The sequence below is a fragment of the Gopherus evgoodei genome, chromosome 2, assembly GCF_007399415.2.
Source record: "Gopherus evgoodei ecotype Sinaloan lineage chromosome 2, rGopEvg1_v1.p, whole genome shotgun sequence".
Classification (NCBI taxonomy): domain Eukaryota; kingdom Metazoa; phylum Chordata; order Testudines; family Testudinidae; genus Gopherus; species Gopherus evgoodei.
Genome location: NC_044323.1, coordinates 298,778,800 through 298,801,310, shown reverse-complemented (window position 1 = coordinate 298,801,310; position 22,511 = coordinate 298,778,800). Strand labels below are relative to the sequence as shown.

General features: G+C 46.1%; 1 protein-coding gene across 6 annotated transcripts in view; it reads right to left on the bottom strand.

Annotated features, from left to right (window-relative positions):
• Window positions 1–22,511, bottom strand: part of PUF60 (poly(U) binding splicing factor 60) — a 53,230-nt gene that overhangs the window by 13,274 nt on the left and 17,445 nt on the right. For 2 of the 6 annotated variants that reach the window (XM_030554129.1, XM_030554130.1), the window contains 4 exons: window positions 6,541–6,636; window positions 5,539–5,623; window positions 4,682–4,771; window positions 3,601–3,651 (listed from right to left, as the gene is read on the bottom strand). In XM_030554129.1, coding sequence (XP_030409989.1) covers window positions 3,601–3,651; window positions 4,682–4,771; window positions 5,539–5,623; window positions 6,541–6,611 — 297 coding nt within the window. In that variant the 5' untranslated portion in view covers window positions 6,612–6,636. The other 4 variants (XM_030554127.1, XM_030554131.1, XM_030554132.1 and 1 more) reach the window with 3 other exon arrangements.

Here is a 22,511-nt window from a genome sequence, read left to right as displayed (position 1 = left end):
TGCCTCTACATTGGGGCTGTGTTTTATGCTTTCAAATGAGGTTTTATGATAGCTCCAAAAGCCTGTGAGCCAGGTGAAAAGTGAGCACGCTCACACCGTAGGGCAGCTAGGCAATAATATCTCTAGTGCAGTCTCCCAATCCCCCCACCCTTGAGAAGCCAACATTCACTACTATCAGCTTCCCCTTTCTTCCACTGGTTGCATCAGGGGCTCCCAAACTGTATGCAGGCACAACCCCTTTTTAATTAGTACTTTCTGCAGAGACCAGAGACAGCATGGAGGATGCAAACTGCTCTACAAAATGGAATCCTCCATGTGGCGTGACCTTGTACATATGATGCGTGCGAGATCATGCTGTGCTGCGCAAACTGGCATCCTCTGTACACAAGGGATCACCACAACGACATCTGCTGATGGGGTCACAGCCCACAGTTGGGAACTTCTGTTTTTATATATTTACTTTTTATTTTTTACAGCCATCTTCACTTCCCCTCTAAAATTGGCCTTCTTCCTTGATTGTGGGACAGTGGCATTTTGGGGATCTAGTAAGATGTGCTTAAATGATTCCTAAAAATCATTCACATTTTTCTGATTAAATTCTTCCTCCAAACTGCTCTGGCTCAAATGTTTTCAGCTTTGTGAAATTGGCCCTATTAAATGCATCAATATCTATATTATGGTCTGGATTTTATTCTGCTTGAACATTATAAATGTGATCAAGCCATGATCACCTGGACTTAAGCTACCATTCATTTTTAGTTCTGTGATCAGTTCCTCTCTCTGTTAGAACAAGGTCTCATTGAGCATCCCCGCGTAGGCTGCAATAAATTCTGAGTTAGGGAACTGTCATCTATAATGCTTAGAAATTCCAAGGATGTTTCTGTACTGGCAGCACAAGACCTCCATCATATGTCACTCAAACTGAAGTTCCTCGTGATCACACAGCTTTTATTTGTACACACTCTAATTAAGTGCATAAGAAAGCGGTCATCCTATTCCCTAGTGGGCTTTGGTGGTCTATAGCAGACACCAACTACTACCCCGCTTGTGCTTTATCTGTCTTCTTCCGAGTTATCAGCGACTCACAAACAGCTAATGCCATTTTGACAGAGAATGCCCTCCCCCTTCCCATTGATTTTAACATTCCAGTTGGGTGAACCAACCCACCAGGTTTCGGTAATACCAACTAGACCAAGTTTATGCTCATAAATGAGCAATTCCAGTTCCTCTTGTTTGTTACGCAGGCTCCTAGCATTGGTGTATAGGCAATTAGATAATTTCTTCTCTTCATGTTCTTTGGTGCCTTGATTAATTTTGTTCTCAACATCTTGATTTTGTGCTGAGTGCTCAGATCTTCCCTCATTCTAGCCTCCCCTTTTGCTATTACTTTAGTCCTCTTCTTACTACTCTAGCCAGCCTGAGGCCTGTGCCCCAGGCGTAGGGATTTTCCACACCTTTAAAGGTGTGTACACAAAGGGGGCATTCTCTTCTCCTCCAATGACACCTGCCACGGAGAGCAGACTGATAGTACTAGCCCTTTCCCAATGGCAGCAACCCTCACAGTGGGAAATCCACATTCTAAACCTTCTGCACAAGCAGGAGACTCCAGCAGCAGCAGGAGTGAAGTTCTGAGGAACCCATTTACACTCCTTTACGTTAGCTGTCTGGGCCACCAAGCTAGGGTTGAGCTGGACTACGATGGTAACAGGCACATGTGGAGTAGTAGTAGGAATGCAGTGCAGTGAGTTAAGGGAAAAGGCAGCATATTCTTGTGAACTTGGAGCAGGAACAGGTGCCAAGAATGTGCATGTGAATCCTGGTCCTGTCATTGACTCCCCTCTGTAGCTGTGGGTTGGGCACTCGACCTTTCCGCTTCCCCATCTGTAAACAGAGGCTAAGGATTCCTCCCCAACCGCCAGGTGGGCAGTCAGTGTTTGTATGTATAGACAGTGCTGTTAGTTAGGAGCTAAGGAGGATTATTATTAAGGACAAGGTAACATGCACGTTTTCAGGATGGAGCTCAAAATGAGGGAAGCGACATACAAAGCACCAACGTTCTCATCTGCACTTTTGATGCAGTTATGCAAGGAAATTGCTTGTCTTGGTGAAGTGACAAGGTGAAACCTTGCTCGGTAACACTCCAGCGGTAGAGGTCTGCTGGATAGGGAGTTTTGACTATGGTCAATAAGTCGCTATAACAGGAGTCTCAGGCTGCACTTCCCTCACATATGGGCCTTGTGGGTCCTGCCAGTGGAGACGGTCCTGTTCTTAAAGTATACTTGAGCTCCACACTCCCGACAGGCCTGAGATAAAGCATTTCGCGGGAAAACAGGGATCTTAATGACATCGAGTTCACAATACACCGTGATGGCTGATCCAGGGCAAAGACTTGACTTCTAGCCCTTCGGTCCCTCCAGCAGCAGGTGCTGGCTCCTGGCAGAGGGAGGCACTTTTATTTTTTTTTAAGTGATTGACAATACTAAGCTCATGATTACTCGAGGGCCCTGTCAACAAAGGCATCCTCTACCATTATTACATGTTTTCATCTCTGTTACCCAACTGTGCATGATGTGGCTGCAAAATAGTGTTAGGCAGAATTAGTGATATGGGAGATCAATAGTATCTAAATTAATTGATAAAGAGGGTTCTTGGGCAACATGGCTCAGGAACTGGCCATGCTGCCTTCAGGCAGAGATGGCGCTTCCTGTCCCACTCCAAGCTTACCTCCCCCGACAAATGTTATTTTGGCTCCCCAGCTGACAAGCTACCTACCGTGCAGTGTTACAGAAGGGAAGCCAGGCATGTCTAGTTTTAATGCTTCTTCCCCTTTCTGCACTGGCTTCCAGGTTGCATTTTACACCAACCAAAGAAATTACATTTCAGCTAGACGAGGAAACATTGATAAGTGGTTTATAGCCCATGTATGACAGTGCCCCATGTGTCTAGAAGGGGTGGGGACAGATAATCCCAGGTAAACCAGACTCTCTGTGAGGGTAGATTAGAAACTTCCAGCACTATGGCAATGCACTGCTTTTCTTTGAATAACTCTGTTTTTCTTTTTCTCCAGCCATCATTGCTTTACTTGAAATACGTGCCAAATTCCCCTAACCTACAAGTATGCACATAGCAACAGAAGTCTGACATTTGGTCTAGGATATGCTCTGAAAGCCTGTAATGCCCCAGTGCTCCCCAGCAACATAGCTACCAGGTCTCTGTTCTGTGTGCTGGCTTCTTATCAATTGCCCATTTGCGAGTTACCTTGGCAGTTACTTTTAGGTCAGGACCTCAGAGCTGTAGCATCCCTAGAAAGGTGCTCCCACAATTTCACAGGGGTTCAGAACTGCTTGAAATCTAAAGGTCTCTTTGCAACTGACTCCAGGGCCCGGGGTGCCAGTGTCACAGCAGACTGTACCCAGCCCAAGGTCTTCCTTTGGGGAGTTTACACTTTGTCTCAGTTTGTTGTGCTTGTCCATAGCAGGGGGGTATGTGGGAGGGTTGCGCTGGGTTTAGTTAAGAGCATTGTATTACCACTAAATACTTCCCCACTCTAGGCCCTGACTAAGACAAAGTGCCCAAGAAGAAGTGAATATGTCTATTGACCGATTGTAAAGGTGAGAGAGGATCTCCAAAGCCCATTGTCACTGCTGCCATCTGAAAGACAGTAAAGACAGAGTTCAGTCTGTTGGAGCTGAGCATACTACGGCTGTTTGTAAAAACTCAAGCAGAGAGCGACGGCACAGGGAACCTGTGGGAGAGGCCTCTCCTTCCTTGCCCCTCACTGCCCGGTCCCAAGGACTGTCCAGCGCTGGGACCCTGCAGATACCAGTCCCACCAACTCTGGGTAGGGGTGTGCTGCTGCCACTGCCTCAGGAAGCAGGGTCTTCTCCCGGGGGGACTCAAGGCAATAGTAACCTCTGTAACCACTGTCGTTGATTCACCCCCAGCAATTACAAGGAGCCTCTCATCTAGAGCAGCCACCCAGAAACATACACAGCCCTGAAAAGCCAGAGCTGCCTAATGCGGCTGGAACATCCCTACTTCAACATTTTTTAAACATACACAACCCCCCAAATCATTATGCTGGGCTCCTTCACCTCAAGCAGGAGGCAGTGAGCTGTATATAAGGAATCTCACAAGGAAGTGGAATTTAAACAGCAGCAGAGGGGTCTCCTAGGACGTGGACAATCCTGCATTAGCAGGAATAACCAGCTGGAGTTCTGAGAAAAATCCAGAGTCCATGGTAGCGGTGACGCTGCCAGCAAAGCCAGAGAGACAGGCACCATCTCTTCATGGGAGAAAGGATGGTGAAAGGATACTGCTCCCAGTAACCCCAAACACCACCTTAGCTTCAGGTTGACAGTGGAACTCACAGCAGATGTTTTGACTTTCTGGCAACTGAAAAAATTGTCTAGCCAGCCAACAGAAGAGGAAGCATTAGCTTCTCTTCCCAGGGCAGTTTGCTTTCTTGGGGGGCAGGGAGGGTGAGCATATGTATGAGGGCTGGAGAGGGATTTCCTTGACAGGGCTGAAGATAACATACTTCGATTTCACTGTGGAAACAGAAGTGCAAGTACCTGGCTCCAGGCAGACCTCAGGGCTGTGCTCTGGTTCTAAGTGCATAAAAGGCTCCACCTTGTGGGGACAGTAAAGGCAAGGGGGTGAGCCCAGAGGGATCTCTCACCTGCAGGTTAGTCAGTTGCTGTTGCTGGTGGGCGATGGTTTGCTTCACCAGCACACTCTTGATACTCTGCTCCATCGCATACTTCTTTGCCTGGAAGGAAATACAGACTCCATAATCACAGGGCACAGGACTCCACAAGGAGCCAGGGAAGGACATTTAACTTCATACAACATTCCCCAGAACCCCACAACTGGCTGCCACTGGTGCTTTCCAGTGCTCCGGCCCCAAGCACTAAGGCACTTTACATTAGTCAAGGGCCGACAGCTTATTTTGATCGTGGTCAGCATCTTGTAATTGTTCACCCTGAAACACAGCACAATGCTTCAGCAAGGACTGGGTGGACTCAGAGTCTGCAGCAGGCGCAATGTTAGGAAAGCATCATGCACTACACACTCAGCATTTCCCCTCTTCCTCCCTCTGCCCCTCAGCTCCCACCAGTGCACCTTACCTGCTGAGTTGAGGGCAGGACAGATAGTCTCCTTCAAGTCCTTTCCACTCAGAGAACATCTGGACAAAAGGTTCTACAAAGAGCGAGGCAGCTCCTATTCCCCATGCCCAGACTCTGCACTGAGCATATCCCTTTCCTTCCTTGTCAGAGTAGGCCTATACTATCTTGGTAAGCAGGAGCTGTGGGTCCTTCTCTACACTCCAGCTCCCTCCGTCAGTCCCCTGACCTGTGGCTACAAGGCTGAACTGTTTTTCCTTTACCCAGCCTTCTACCACTCTGGAAAACACTGAGCCTTGCACATCCAATGATGCTGAAATGGAGGCTCCTAATCAAGGGGTCACTAATACCCATGGATGTGCCATGCCAGGTGACAGGACGGACAGATTCAGCCAACCCCGCTCAAAGGCACCTGCTTTCCATTGCTGTACGTGTTTGGGAGGTGCCGGGGAACGGCAGGCTCTAAACCGTGGATTTGAGGCGGGTGCTTCGGAAACCTGGAAACGGACAATGGGATTTACATCTGTCAGCTATGGAGCAGCCAGAGGAAACGAGGCCGTTTCACACTGCGAGCCAAACACAGACACACAAGCAGCTTCAGCATTATGGGAACATTCACACCAAGCCTACCGAGAACAATGGCATACCTGCCTCACCAGAATCTGGGAGACACCTAGCCCACAGCTCCCACCTTCCCCTCCATTCCCAACTCTGCTCTGCTCTCCTCTTCTCTCAGCACTTCACACATCACCCATTCCCACTAGGAGCGGAAGCCAGAAGTCAGCAGTAATGCCCTCACCAGCTGCACACATAGAATCAAAAGAACCAGAAATCAGAGTTGGGATGGACTTGTTCTACAATTAAAATAGCTTGGCTCCAAAGGGATGAAATAATCTTTGCAGTATATTAAAGGTCCCCTTATAACAAAGGGGCAAGTAATTAGTTGCCAGAGAGCACAAAAAGGTAGAGAGATTTTGCAGTGTGTTCTAGCATGAATCCTGCAGAGGATTCAGCTGGAGTGTTTCTGGAATCTATTAATTGTTGAGTCCAGGCTGCACCTGACAGGGACTTTGAGGCAGCAGCATCTCATCATCATTGGGATCAGAGAAACCTCTTAACAAGTTTAAGATCAAGCTGTTATCTATTTTGATCTCGACAAGGTTTTTCGGTTTTTTGTTTTTTTTTAAACAAGTATATCCCGTAATGTTCCCATGTAGCTACCAGGAACTCATAACTAAGAAAAAACATTTCTTTGGCATGATTCTAAGAGCTCAGGTACAGGGACAGCGTAGTCAGTATCCCCTACGTGTTCCTGGCAGGTGGGTTCCCCACCTGGTGTGCTCCCCTCTGTGGCAGCAAGTCTGACACTAACGATCAAGAAGAGCTAAAGAAAGGCCACACGAGGGCCACTCACCTTCTGAAGAGCTTCCTGCTGCTCTGGGGTGAGAGGAGGAAGCCCCAGCTTAGCTGCTGTGCTTTGTCCATTTTCCAACTTTATGGACTCAGTGCCCTGGAACAGAAAAACCACCATGAAGTCTGCCGCTGTTAAAATGGCCAGTTTCCTTTCACAGACACACACAACCAGCTCCGCTCCAGCAGTCCAGAGCATTCAGGTTCAGAAATCACAAAGTCAGAAAAGGCCCCTGCAGTGCTCAGACCTACTAACATGTGACCTTTTTCTCAAAGAGCCAAGCCACCTTTCTTTGGGAGTCTGTCCCAACACCCAGGCACTCTGCTAAGCATTCCAGATATGCAGCCTAAAATTTTTCTTTTACATCTCATGCCTCTAATCCTCAACTTATTTTTGAGAGGGGGAACGATTCCTTTTCTTAACTCATACTGTCATCTCCAAGGCTAGCACCCCTGCGCCCCATCCCCAAAGTCATACTGAGACCATAAAAATGGCCACACTGGCTCAGACCAATGGACCATCTAGCCCAGTATCCTGTCATCCAACAGTGGCCGGTGCAAGATGTTTCAGAGGGAATGAACAGAACTTAGCAAGTGATCCATCCCCTGTTGTACAGGCCCAGCTTCTGGCAGTCAGAGACGTAGGAATGCCAGGTCAGGGGGCTACATCCCTGACCACTTTGGTTAATAGCCACTGATGGACCCATCCTCCATGAACTTACCTAATTCTTTTTTGAACTCAGTTATAACTTTCCACTTTCACAACATCCCCAGCAACAAGTTGCACAGTTGAGTGTGTGTTGTGTGAAGCAGTACTTCCTTATGTTTCTTTTAAACCAGCTGCCTATTAATTCCATTGTGTGCCACATAACAAAAGGAACCAGGGAATTTTTACATCTTTCGCAGCTTCCTAAACAGCACATGCTGTTCTATATACCATTGCAACAAGGTGTGTGATCGCCTCTGGTATATATTACACACATTAAATTCCATCCCACCCTCAACAGACTTGGATTTTTCATTGCCTCTTGATGTTTCAGACCCTTTGATTTCCACAGAATTCCCTGTCCTGTGTCACTAATGGATTAATTATTCCTGTTGTGGTAGGGAGACAAGGCTGCCCAGAGGAACCTGCTAGTGATCTTGTTGGTTTGGGAGAGGAGATTCAGGGGCCCCCATGTGCTTTACCTAGGCTTCTGTTGACCTCTCTACCACAGGTTCTTATTACCAGACATTGCTCAGTACTGGTATTTATTTATATTTGCTGCCACTCAAAATGGGATCATCCTGAAGAGTAGCGTAATATGAAAGCTCTTTTTGTAGACAGAACCTCCAATCTGGACAGCAACCAACAAACTGAAAAGGGCCAATATAAATACTGTACGGGATGATTAGCTGAATTGCTTCGCAGAATGGAAGACTACAACCCCACACATACATAGCATCTCCCACCAGCAGCAAGGCCCAGGCTACTGTCCTGATTACTCCCTGGTTAACACACTGTGCCACTATACACAGAATGGGGTTCAGGGAGACCACACAAGTATTAGCTGGGAGTGCTTCAAGAATCAAGCTTGCAGAAGGCAAACTGGGGTGGGGGTGAAAAGAACAGACAGTAACTACCTCTTCCACTCTGACCCTGACAGAAGAATTTGAGAAACACTTCAGGTTTGGAGGCTGCTGGCAGTATGGTACGAACTGTGATCAAATATACCCAAGGGAATGGATACAATGGCAGTGACTCAGGGTTTGTCTTTATGACAGATGGAGGCAATTTCCTGAAATATCCTTGGGAGACCTTACTGAATTAAGATTAAATATCTTTGTAGTCCATTGTATTAAAAGAATGGTTTATGTATTATTGTGGGCTGGGACTGTATGTAACCTCTCAAAGAGGGAAATGTGACTCTCAGACTTTAAGGTCAGAAGGGACCATTATGATCATCTAGTCTGACCTCTTGCACAACGCAGACCACAGAATCTCACCCACCCACTCCTGTAATAAACCCCTAACCTATGTCTGAGTTATTGAAGTCCTCAAATCATGATTTAAAGACCTCAAGGTGCAGAGAATTCTCCAGCAAGTGACTCGTGCCCCATGCTGCAAAGGAAGGCGAACCCCCGCCATCAGGGCCTCTGCCAATCTGCCCTGGAGGAAAATTCTTTCCCGATCCCATATATGGTGATCAGCTAAACCCTGAGCATATGGGCAAGACTCAACAGCCAGACACCCAGGAAAGAATTCTCTGTAGTAACTCAGATCCCACCCCATCTAACATCTTATCACAGACTATTGGGCATATTTACCACTAATAGTCAAAGACCAATTAATTGCCAAAATTAGGTTATCACATCATACCATCCCCTCCATAAACTTATCAAGCTTAGTCTTGAAGCCAGATATGTCTTTTGCCCCCACTGCTCCCCTTGGAAGGCTGTTCCAGAACTTCACTCCTCTGATGGTTAGAAACCTTCGGCTAATTTCAAGTCTAAACTTCCTGGTGGCCAGTTTATATCCATTTGTTCTTGTGTTCACACTGATACTGAGTTTAAATAATTCCTCTTCCTCTCTGATATTTATCCCTCTGATATATTTATAAAGAACAATCATATCTCCCCTCAGCCTTCTTTTGGTTAGGCTAAACAAGCCAAGCTCTTTGAGTCTCCTTATATAACACACGTTTTCCATTCCTCGGATCATCCTAGTAGCCCGTCTCTGTACCTGTTCCAGTTTGAATTCATCCTTCTTAAACATGGGAGACCAGAACTGCACACAGTATTCCAGACGAGGTCTCATCAGTGCCTTGTATAACGGTACTAACATCTCTTTATCTCTACTGGAAATACCTCGCCTGATGCATCCCAAGACCACATTAGCTTTTTTCACAGCCATATCACATTGGTGGCTCATAGTCATCCTGTGATCAACCAAAACTCAGAGGTCCTTCTCCTCCTCTGTTACTTTCAAGTAATATATCCCCAGCTTATAACTAAAATTTTTGTTATTGATCCCTAAATGCATGATCTTGCACTTTTCACTATTAAATTTCATCCTATTACTATTACTCCAGTTTACACGGTCATCCAGATCTTCCAGTATGATATCCGAGTCCTTTTCTGTATTGGCAATACTTCCCAGCTTTGTGTCATCCAGAAACTTTATTAGCACTCTCCTACTTTTTGTGCCAAGGTCAGTAATAAAAAGATTAAATAAGATTGGTCCCAAAACTGATCCCTGAGGAACTCCACTAGTAACCTCCCTCCAGCCTGACAGTTCACCTTTCAGTACGATGCATTGTAGTCTCCCCTTTAATCAGTTCCTTATCCACCTTTCATTTTTCATATTGATCCCCATCTTTTCCAATTTAGCTAATAATTCCCCACGTGGAACCGTATCAAATGCCTTACTGAAATCGAAGTAAATTAGATCCACCGCGTTTCCTTTGTCTAAAAAATCTGTTACCTTCTCAAAGAAGGAGATCAGGTTGGTTTGGCATGATCTACCTTTTGTAAAACCATGTTGCCCAAGCTGTATAAAGGAAAAACTGCACGCTGCCCCATCCACAGGAATCACTTCTGCAGCTCCCATTGGAGCGCATAGGAGCTGGAGCGGGGCCATGCTGTGGCTTCTGGGAGCCGTGTGATGTGGCCCTCGACCCAGCAGCCCATCCAGAACAGGGCTGAACTGTGGGATGCAGCTTCCAGCCCAGTGCCCCAGCCAGAGCGGGGCCAAGCCTCAAGATGTGGCTCGCAGGCCAGCTGAAAACGGCTTGTGGGCCATAGTTTGCCCACCCCTGCCCTACACCTCCAACTGCCAGAAACGAGACTGGGCAACAGAGGATGAAACTGCACTGTTCGGTTCATTACCTCTGAGGCATTTGGTACTGGCCACTGTCAGAGACAGGATACTGGACTAGATGGACCATTGGTCTGATTCAATATGGCCTCTTATGAGACTGGGGCAACATTGTCAAAGACGGGAATTTATGCTTGCAGACAGAAAACTCTATATCATATATCTGAATGTTCAGAAGGAAACATTCTCCACAGGACTTATTCTACACCAAAAGCTCTACAAAGGCACCTTTTTAATTCTTTCACAGTCAAGAAAGAATTACTCTACATCCTCCAGAGTAAGAAATTGACAGATGAACTCTCTTCATGATAAGCCAGCAGCACCAATTCAGTATGTCAGAAAGCAACACATCCCAGGCAACCTTTCACTAGAGTATTTCCTACCTTAAGGCATAAATCATTTGTAACCAGAAAAGTCACTTTTAAAATAGCAGGATGTATCAATGAAACTCAAAGAGAGAGAAAGCAGCATCTTCCTGAGAACTCTGCTTAAACAACTAAGAATCCTTCTCAGAAGGGAATGTGTGTCTTGGCCCTTCGAAGTTGAATAAGAAACCAAGGTTATAAAAAAGAATTGCCGTAAACATTTTTGAAAAGTCCTCCTAATTAACTGCAGCAAACATGATAGTCTCTGAGAGCATTCCATAACCGCCAGCAAAGGCCTGCACCTCAGGAAAGACGCACTGAACCGAGACATCAAAGATGCACCGAAAGACAAAGAGGATCGAAACAGCAGCAAACAGAAAACAGTCAGTTGTTACTCTGCAGCAAGTAACTGAGTCTCTGTACAGGACGCAATCACACTCTATTGCATGCCACCAGCACTGAGGAATCAGAGGCATTTCACACAGCCCTGTGTTGTCCCTCAGGACCGCCTCCTCCCAAGCGCACTTTGCTGTAACCAAGGAAACTGAAAGCAAGACCCTGAAACAGAAATGTTAATGGATCACTAGAAGGTTGTCTGCAGCCTTTGCTGTACCCATTGGTACAACTTGAATCCAATGTCTAAACTTTATTTCGCTGCTACAGCTTTCCCATTACAGAACTCCTCCATGCTGGAGTTGTGACAGGCTCACAGTATCCTGAACAAAGATTAGGGAACTAAAATAAGCTTTACTGAATTACGTAAATATTGAATTAAAGTTAATAACTGTAGGGTACATTGTATTAAAATTGCAGTTAGTATGTGGCATTGTAACTTTTCTAATAGTGAGGATGCTAATGTACTTCCTCCATTATCAACATTTGAATATAGTTTTCCTCTTCCCCCCCGCCCAGGTACACATATACTAGTTCAAACTGGATTTTCAGGGAACGACAGACAAAGAAAGGGTTTCTGGATAAATAACCTGGTTTTAAACTGGCTCACGGTCTTCTTCCTGATCCAGTAAACCAACAGGATTTCTAGCCCACAGAGCACCCCAATCCCTTACCAAAGAGTTGGAAAGGCTTGGCCTACTGAGGCCCCATACGACTATGCACTTGTTCGGAGCTGAAGCTATGAAGAACTTGTAACCACAAGGAATCACCCCCTGGGTGGAAGGTCTGAAGAACTGTTCCTGCCAGAATCCATGTTAGGGTGGGGTGGACTCTGGTAAACTTACCACCATGCAAGTAGGTAGGTTCCTTTATTGTTTTGAACATGTTTTTTTCTGTAATGCTTTTTTACCGTAAGAATAGAGTAGGCTCACACAGGAAGTGCTGTGTAGTATGTTATAACTGTAGCAATTACATCTGTTATCGTCCCTGAAGAGAAAGCAGGCAGACTGGGAACAACATAGTGAAGGCAGGGAATAGGACAGCCTGGAAACACCCGCTCAAAGGGAGAGAAACATGGATCTCCACTCAAAAAGGTAACAGCTGGGGACCTGAAGCCTGAGAGCGGATGCCGTTGCTGAACCACTGAGGGGAAATATAGGTGCAGTTTCCCTGAACTGTGACAGAAGGTTTAACATCTGAACCATATGAAGACGCATTTGACTAAACAATGGTCACAACTTCTCAACCTAGACTAGGGGCTGCCACTCATCCTGACTCTGGTGGACTTGACTTTGGCACACTTGCTTAGGCCGAATTTAGAACATTTTCATCAGTAACCAATTTCCCTCTGTGAACTGACTCGGACTCGCTGCAAACAGATCGATTCATCTCCATTGGCTTTCCCCTTTCCTGAAGCTTCCCCAGCCCCGCCTCTTGCTGTGGAATATCAATATTTAATATAATCCTGCTAAATACATGGATTTTAGAGCATTTTGAAAATTATAAGCTCATAGCTTGTGATGTTGGCACACATGCAATATATTGGGAACCCAGAGATCAAATTAACCCAATTTTGCACAACAAATTCTACCTGTGGCCCTAATGTAGCACAGCAATATTATGGTGACTGTGTAGTAACTGAATTTTCATTTTGACAGGGGTGAAAACGGTTGACAAAAATTCTGCTTTTTGGGTTTGTCTCATTTTTAAATGTCTTGTAGTTTGCGCACTGCTTGATTTTTCTATAGCAGTCTGTGGGGGAAAATACTAGAGGGTCACTCATTTGGTTCCTCATTTAGGCAGAGCTGTTTATTATCCAACTTTTCAAGTGCAAATAGCAACTGGCTGGGGGAGGCTTGCCCCAGGGAAATGAGGAGCCTGGCTGGATATACAGCTCAGTCTACATAAGCAACGAAGTGCACAATCATTGAGTAAGATGCTGCCCGTGCAATGTGTAGGCAGCAGCAAAGGGTGCCAAAGCTTCTGGGCCTGATGTTTGTGGAAATCCAGCATTTCCATTTTTCATCAAAATAAATAGAACTGTGCCCACCGAGATACCTAAAACATTCCCCAAAATTTTGCAGTTGGTCAGCTGCAGTTTTCAGAAGTTATTGTATTATGTATGTATAGACAGAGAAAAGCAGAGATTTGATTGTAAGGCTTCACTTCCCTTGGTCAATAATTTGAGGTTTGCTATCACTATTTTAAAAGGGCCGTTTGACTAAAAATATTCTAGTATCTGACATTTCCTTCATTCAGCTTTCTTTTTCCAGGGAACAACAATTCTTTGAGGAGTTAAATAGACAGGTGAATCCATTCTTTGTGTAGACTGGATGAATTATGGTGGAAAGTTTAAACGTTTTCTGCAATTTTCATAATCCTATGTTACTGTTTTGATGAACAGCAGCATCTTGTCACCACACTAGTCAAAAGTGGCTCTTTCACCAGCTTTGGAATGGGGCTCTTTATCATGGGTGCCTTTCCTGACACTCAGCAACCTTTCTGATCAAAATATACTTGTGGTAGCCCATGCTGTGGAGGAGGACCACCGCTTCATTCTGTACTAGCTGTAATTTTCTGAGGGATGATGACAGCAATGAAACTTAATTGGGCATGATACCATCAGTCCAATCAGCTTTTATTAGTATTGCCGTGAACTTGGGTAACTCATGAGGGAATGCCAGGGTTACATTTATCTGCAGCTTGTCCCTTTAAGGACTAGAGCTGTGCTGAAGAGGTCAAAAGGGATTACGGCTCTGGGGAGCAGAACATGTTGCAGCAGAACATGGTATGCTCCAGACAGACTCAGCCACAGTGGGCCTTATGCAAGAACTATGGAAGTGTTTGGGCTTTTTATTTTGTTAATTCTAAATTTAATAACATGCTTGTGTTTTAAGCTATCCCTGGTCTGGGGATGCCAATTTGGCAATCCAGGGAGGAGAGGCTGAAGCGCAAAGATCTAACCTCTCCAAGAGGCAAACCTACATAGAAGCTGGTAGAACAGTCATTGCAGAAAATGCTGCCAGAAAATGCAAACAGAAGAGGGATTTTGTAAGAAAGTTCTCTCTGGTAACAGAGAAGACAGACAATAGAGGACAGAACTGAGTGACCACGGGGCATATCTGAGTATCTTCAGTGCCTCATTTAAAAAAACTTTGGGGAATATAAGCGGAGAAGAATAGTTTGCAAACACTATGGCTGGCAGAGAGTTAAAGAACCTTCATTATGGAGACAGGGGGACTCATATCAGCTTAAGGACGAGCATTTAAGAGACGTAGGTGATTCTCTGGACATTTCTGGGAGAGATGGCAGTAAAAAGCCATGTTGCTTTAATCAAACATAACAAACCACATAAATAGTAGCAAAGAGTCCTGTGGCACCTTATAGACTAACAGACGTATTGGGGCATGAGCTTTCGTGGGTAAATACCCACTTTGACGGATGCATCTGTCTAAGTGGGTATTCACCCAGGAAAGCTCATGCTCCAATAGGTCTGTTAGTCTATAAGGTGCCACAAGACTCTCTGCTACTTTTACAGATCCAGACTAACACGGCTAGCCCTCTGATACTTAACACATAAACAGTGAAAAGCATGAAGAGTTAGCAGATCAGGGATTGTCTACATCAGCCGTTCTCAAACTTTAGCAACTGAAGTACCCCCTTTTTGTTTTAAAATGTTTTGGGGACCCCCACCATCCCCACTGCTCAGCCTTGCCCTGTCCCCTTTTCCAAGGTCCCGTACCCTTCCCTGCCCCTTCTCCGAGGTCCTGCCCACTCCATCCCACCTCCCTCTGTCACTTGCTATCCCCCTACCCTCACTCATTTTCACCAGGCTGGGGCAGGGTTGAGGTACAGGATAGGGTTCAGGCTCTGGTAGGGAATTTGGGTGGACGGGATGGGGTGCAGATTCAGGGAGGGTGTTTGGGTGTGGGCTCTGGGCTGGGGCAGGGGTTTGGCGATCTCAGACAGCTCTCAAAAGTAACCAGCACATGCCTCTGGCAGTGGCTCTTAGGCGGGGGCAGGGGCTCTCCGCACCCTGCCCCTGCCCAGAGGTACTACCATCACAGCTCCCATATTGCAGTGCCACAGCAAAAGAGAAACCAACTGTGGGTATGTCTACACAGCAAAGAAAAACCCATAGCTGACCCATGCCAGCCGACTCAGGCTCATGGGACTTGGGCTGCAGGGCTGTTTTACTTCCATGTAGATTCTGGGCTTGGGCTCTGGGATCTTCGCACCCAGAAGGGTCCTAAGGCCCAGGCTTTAGCTCAAGCCCAGATGTCTGCACAGCAATAAAACAATCCCACAAGCCCAAGCGTGAGGATAGGTAGCCTCAAGAAAGATGTGCAAGCTGCAGGCACTCTGGTAGAGGCAGAACCATCATGGTTTCATATGGGAGAGGAAAAAAAAAAAAAGCAGTACCAATCAGGATGCCATGCACAGAACTGTCAATCCAGAAACTTGCCAAGAGGGAAAACAGCAGAGGGTCACCCCTGAAGAACACAGAGTAACTGTAGAACTTTGGAGTCCAGAGTCAATTTCAATATCATGAAGGAAAACCACAAAAGAATGGAGAAAGTTAAGTGCCCTCCAACCTAATTTAACAGGAGTGGCCTATATTTCCAAATAGCATGTTGTAGTAGCTAACTTAGGGCTTGTCTACACTTACAATGCTGTAGCAGTGCAGATGCACTGCTGTAGCACTTAAGCGAAGACAGTGCCAATATGTCAATGGGAGGGCTTCTCCTGTCAGTGTAGCTCAGGGGTAGGCAACCTATGGCATAGGTGCCGAAGGCGGCACGTGAGATGATTTTCAGTGGCACTCACACTGCCCATGTCCTGGCAACCGGTACGGGGGGCTCTGCATTTTAATTTAATTTTAAATGAAGCTTCTTAAATATTTTGAAACCTTATTTACTTTACATACAACAATAGTTTAGTTATATATTATAGACCGGGGTTGGCAACCTTTCAGAAGTGCTGTGCCGAATCTTCATTTATTCACTCTAATTTAAGGTTTCATGTGCCAGTAATACATTTTAAAGTTTTTAGAAGGTCTCTTTCTATAAGTCTATAATATATAACTAAACTATTGTTGAATGTAAAGTAAATAAGGCTTTTAAAATGTTTAAGAAGCTTCGTTTAAAATTAAATTAAAATGCAGAGCCCGCCAGACTGGTGGCCAGGACCTGGGCAGTGGGAGTGCCACTGAAAACCAGCTCGCAAGCCACCTTCGGTGCCCATGCCATAGGCTGCCTATCCCTGTTACAGACTTACAGAAAGAAACCTTCTAAAAAGGTTAAAATGTATTACTGGCAAGCAAAACCTTAAATTAGAGTGAATAAATGAAGGCTCGACACACCACTTCTGAAAGGTTGTCGACCCCTGGTGTAGCTAATCCACCTCCAAGAGAAGCGGTAGCTAGTTTGATGGGAGTCTCTATTGATCTAGTGCAGTCTACAATGGAGGTTAGAGTGGTTTAACTGTGTCATTCAGAGGTGTGGATTTTTCACAGCCATGAGACACTTTGGTAGTGTAGACACAGCCACTTTCAGCACTAAAACTTTAGTCGTTCGGGGTGGCTATTCTTTTATTGCCAGGAGAGCTCTCCCCCAGCGATAAAGTGTGACTACACTGCCCATGCCACAGTGCTGCCGTGGCCATGCTGTAACGTGGGCAGTGCAGGCATACCCTTAGTTATGCCAACCTAATTTCCTAGTGCAGACCAGATCTTAGTTAAAAAGACGTGTAGGGGGCAGTGTTGCTTCAATAAAATAAAAACTCCGGTCTTGTGACAGGGAAGCACAGATCTGCATGGTCTCAGCGGGTGGAAAATAACCCAATAATAATGGGGGACTTCAACGACCCACAGTCACTTAGAACATGTCGCCTAAGGACGAGATGCAGAGATCAAATGTCTAGACACCATTAACGACTACTTCTTGGAGCAGCTAGTCCTGGAACTCACAAGGGGAGAGAGAATTCTCAGTTTAGTCTTAACTGGCACACAGGATCTGGTCCCAGAGATGAATATAGCTGATCCGCTGGATAAAAGTGACCATAATGTATTTAAATTTAAAATGATTGTAGGGGGAAAATACCAAAGAAACCCACCACAGCAGCATTTAATTTCAAAAGGGGGAACTACACAAAAATGAGGAGGCTAGTTAAACTAAAAGAAAAAGCAACAAGAGTGAAATGCCTACAAGCTGCACGGAAACATCTTAAAAACACCATAATGGAGGCTCAAACTAGATGTATACTCCAAATGAAAAAAATCAGTAAGAGCAGCAAAAAAATCCCACCATGGCTAAACAACAAAATAAAAGAGGTGGTTAGAGACAAAGAGACAGCTTTTAAAAATAGGAAGTCAAATCCTACTGAGAAAGATAGAATGGAATGCAAAATCTGGCAAGTCGCCTGTAAAAGTATACTTAGGCAGGCCAAAAAGCAATCTGAAGAGCCACTAACAAAACCCACAAAAACTAACAGCAATTTTTTTAAGAACATCAGATACAAGAAGCCTGCCAAACAATCAATGGAGCCACTGGACGATCCAGGTGCTAAAGGAGCACTGAAGGAAGACAAGACGGTTGCAAAGAAGCTAAATGAATTCTCTATATCAGTCTTCATTGCAGAGGATGTGAAGGAGTTTCCCACATCTTAGTAATTCTTTTTAGGTGACAAATCCGAGGAACTGTTCCAGCTAGAGGTATCAAGACAGGAGGTTTTGGAGCAATTGATAAAATCAAACAGTAATAAGTCACCATGACCAGATGGGATTCACCCAGGAGTTCTGAAGGAATTCAAACACAAAAATTGCAGAATTACTAACTGTGTGTAGCAGGGTGGTCACCCGCTCCTGCCCTGAGGGATATAAAGACAGTCTTGTTAAATCAGGCCTCAGCTGGCCCTATATAAAAGCCAGGGAAGCCAGGAGCAGACACACAGGGTACGTCTACACTACAGGATTACTCTGGTTTTACAGAAATCGATTTTTGGAAACAGATTGTATACAGTCGAGTGCACGTGGCCACACTAAGCACATTAATTCGGCGGTGTACATCCATAGTACCAAGGCTAGCATTGACTTTCGGAGCGTTGCACTGTAGGTAGCTATCCCATAGTTCCAGCAGTCTCCCCTGTCCATTCTGGGTTGAGATTCCAATGCCAGATGGGGCAAAAAACATTGCCACGAGTGTTTCTGGGTACATGTCTTCAGGCCCCCTTCCCCTCCCTCCCTCTTTGAAAGCAACGGCAGACAACTGTTTTGTGCCTTTTTTCCTGGTTACCTGTGCAGACACCATACCACGGCAAGCATGGAGCCCGCCCAGATCAATGCAGCAGCCATGAACATTGTAAACACCTCACACATGATCATGCAGTTTATTCTGAATCAGAACCTGCAAAACCAGGCGAGGAGGCGGCGGCAGTGCGGTGACGAGAGTGATGAGGACATGGACACAGAATTCTCTCAACCTACGGGCCCCAGCGTTTTGGAGATCATGGTGTTAATGGGGCAGCTTCATGCCATGGAACACCGATTCTGGGCCCAGGAAACAAGCACAGACTGGTGGGACCGCATAGTATTGCGGGTGTGGGACGATTCCCAGTGTCTGCGAAACTTTCGTATGCGTAAGGGCACTTACATGGAACTTTGTGACTTGCTTTCCCCTGCCCTGAAGTGCAAAGACACCAAATGAGAGCAGCCCTCACAGCTGAGAAGCGAGTGGCAATAGCTTGCAACTATCAGTCAGTCAGGAATCAATTTGGAGTGGGAAAATCTACTGTGGGGGCTGCTGTGATGAAAGTGGCCAAAGTAATCACTGAGCTGCTGCTACCAAAGGTAGTGACTCTGGGACATGTACAGGTCATATTGGATGGCTTTGTGCAATGGGGTTCCCTAACTGTGGTGGGGCGATAGATGGAACCCATATCTGTATCTTGGTACCAGAGCACCAGGGCAGCCAGTACATAAACTGCAAGGGGTTCTTTTCAGTGGTGCTGCAAACACTGGATCACAAGGGACGTTTCACCAACATCAATGTGGGATGGCTGATCAGCTCTCCACACTGGGCAAACAGGAAATGAAATTCAAAAGTTCCCGGGGCTTTTCCTGTCTAGTGCATCCGAGTTCACACTGCTGTCCAGAGCAGTCACAATGGTGCACTGTGGGATAGCTCCAGGAGGCCAATACCATTAAATTGCATCCACGCTAACCCTAATTCGAACCGGCAATGTCAATTTCAGCACTACTCCCCTTGTCGGGGATGAGTATAGAAACAGATTTTAAGAGCCCTTTATGTTGAAGTAAATGGCTTTGTTGTGTGGATGGATGCAGGGTTAATTCGATTTAGCACTGCTAAATTCGACCTAAAAGCATAGTGTGGACCAGGCCACAGTCTCCTCTAGAGGGAGGGGGAGACGGGCCTGGCTGCAGGGAGCCAGAGGAGATACCTAGAGTGGAGCAGGGCTGGGGGAAGGCCAAGGGAGCCTGGAAACCCCCCCAGTTGCGGCCTAGTAGAAGGCCAAACAAGTAGTGGGGTTGCCAGGGACAGCTCAAGGTTAGGCAGAGGCAGCAGGTCCAGACCCAACCTTGCCTATGATGAGTGGCTTATACTGCAGTCTGCCCCGGGAAGCGAGGGCTAGTTGGTAACTGGCAGTAGCCTACAACTGAGGTGAGGTGGAGATAGGGGGTTGGGGGTTCCCCGGGGAGGGGAGATCCCGAGAGTGAGGGGTTACTGCCAGGGGAGAACACCCCAGGTAACAGGGCCCCGGAGTCCAGGGAGGAACGCAGAGGCCAAGCAGGAGTGGGACACTGGCCTTAAGAGGGCGCTCCAAGGCTGGAGACGAGCTAATTCCCAAGACACCAGCAGGAGGCGCCGCAGGGGTGAGTCCCACACACTTACACTGTGACATCGACAATGGACAACTGAACCTAGACAGCACTTTCCATAATGCTTCACGATGGATGGAATCAAAAGCTTTAGTTAGGTCAATAAATGACAAACAATGGGTTCCTAGTGCCAGTTGTGCTCCCCTTCTGTGTGCTGGGAGCCTTCCTATTTTCTGTTCAAGACTGAGTCCCCATGATGGGGCTAAGGGGGCTGGGGGAAATGAGGGAAGGGGGGGTGAAATAGAACACCTAGACTGCCCCACACAGAAACCTCTCATCCCACACTTGTATCACCCCACACTAAGCCCCTCCACACTTGGATCCTGCTGGGCTGAGCCTGGCCACCCACACCTGGAGCAGAGGGGCATGGCCCTGGGGTGTTTCTGGGTCAGGCTCAGCCCTTGCACTGTGTCAGAATCAGGTGCAGTCTCACTGCCGAGTCCCTGTACCAGGGAAGGTGGGGGCTTCAAGGTGATCTCCCACCCCAATGCAGCCAGTGGCCTGTGCTCCCCACTGCCATGCTGGAGCCACATTTATTTATTGACAAATAAAATTTGCAGAATTTTAAAATATTGTGTGCATAATTTTTATTTTTTTTGGCGCAGAATTCCCTCAGGAATAAGACAGTTACAAAAAGATCTCACAAAGCTGGGTGATTGGGCAACAAAATGGCAGATGACATTAAATGTTGATAACTGTAAAGTAATGCACATTGTAAAACATAATCTGTACTATACATACAAAATGATGGGGTTTAAATTAGCTATTACCACTCAGGAAAGATCTTGGAGTCATCATGGTTAGTCCCCTGAAAAAAAATCTGCTAAATGTGCAGTGACAGTCAAAAAAATGAAAAGAGTGTTAGGCACCATTAGGAAAGGGATAGATAAGAGAAAATATCATCATGCCACTATATAAATCCATGATACACCAACACCCTGAATACTGTGTGCAGTTCTCGTCATCCCTTCTCAGAAAAAGATATATTGGAATTGGGAGAAGGATAGAGAAGGACAACAAAATGATTGGGGGAGAGGGGGCGTGAAACAGCTTCCACATGAGAAGAGATTAAAAAGTCTGGGACACGTCATCTTAGAAATGAGACGACTAAGGGGGGATATGATAGAGGTCGATAAAATCACGAATAGCGCGGAGAAAGTGAGTAAGAAAATGTTATTTACCCCTTCAAATAACACAAGAGCCGAGGTCACCCAATGAAATTAATAGGCAGCTGGTTTAAAACTAACGTAAGGAAGTACATCTTCACACAATGCAGACTCAACCTGTGGAACCTCTCGGCAGGGAATGAAGTAAATGCCAGAAGTATAAGTGGGTTTTAGAATTACTTGAATAGAACTTGTCACCTGTTGGGGTGATCTTCCAAGAATCAGCCAGTCATTGAAGTAAGGATACACCTGGATTTTTTGCCTCCTTAGAGGAGCTGCTATACCAGCCAAGCATTTGATTAATCCCCCTGGTGCTGTAGAAAGACCGAAGGGCAGGACCCTGTACTGGTAGGGGGCTGATCCTGCCATGGCACCCGCATACTGGCTGGTGGACAAGCATTCGCCTAAATGCTGCCAAAAAATGGCGTTATCAAGTGCCGAAATGCCGCTCATTTTCGGCGACATTTCAGCGGTGAAGCCTCTTGATGTTGCCACTTCTCGGTGGCTCGTCGTCCAGCGCCAGCCACCCGGAAAAGGTTGGGGACCGCTGCCTTGAGGACTCTTTCTTAGAGTCCCAAAGTAGCACCTGGTATCTCAGCAGAAGAGGAAAAGGAGCCCGCTCTGTGAGGTATGCATTGCTTCAGTAAAGGAGAGGTCAGTATGGGGGATACTCCTTTAACTTGACACACCAGTGACTCCAAAAAGCTAGTGGCTTGGATATGATCACCCTCAGTGTCAAGGAAAGATGAGGGACTCTGGTACTAAGTCCACCAAAGAGTCCCTTGATAGCTGGGGGGAGAGGGAGAGGTGGGAAGGGGGTGTCCTAGGCTAACAAATTATTTAATGAAGAAAATATATACATAAAACTAAATATATTTTTCCCAATGGTCATAAAAAGGAGAAAAAACATCCTAACCACACTACCAAAATAACACATACAAACTAAGGAAAACTATACCATTAGCGGAGGAAGCAGGCACTGCAAGGTTTTTGTCTCACTGGCACAGGCAGTAAGAAGGAACTGAGGCCTGATCTACACTGGGGGAGGGGGAAGGAGGAGGGGAAATCAATCTAAGTTATGCAACTTCAGCTATGTGAATAACGTAGGTAAAGTCGATGTACTTAAATCTACTCACTGGGGTGTCTTCATTACGGTGAGTCGACTGCTGCCGCTCCCCCATCAACTCTACCTGCGCCTCTCACGCCGGTGGAGTACAGGAGTCGACAGGTTATCACGTCTACACTAGACATACACTGCTCTTCATACTCTCAGGTGTCAGAGAGAAAGGAGGAAGGCTC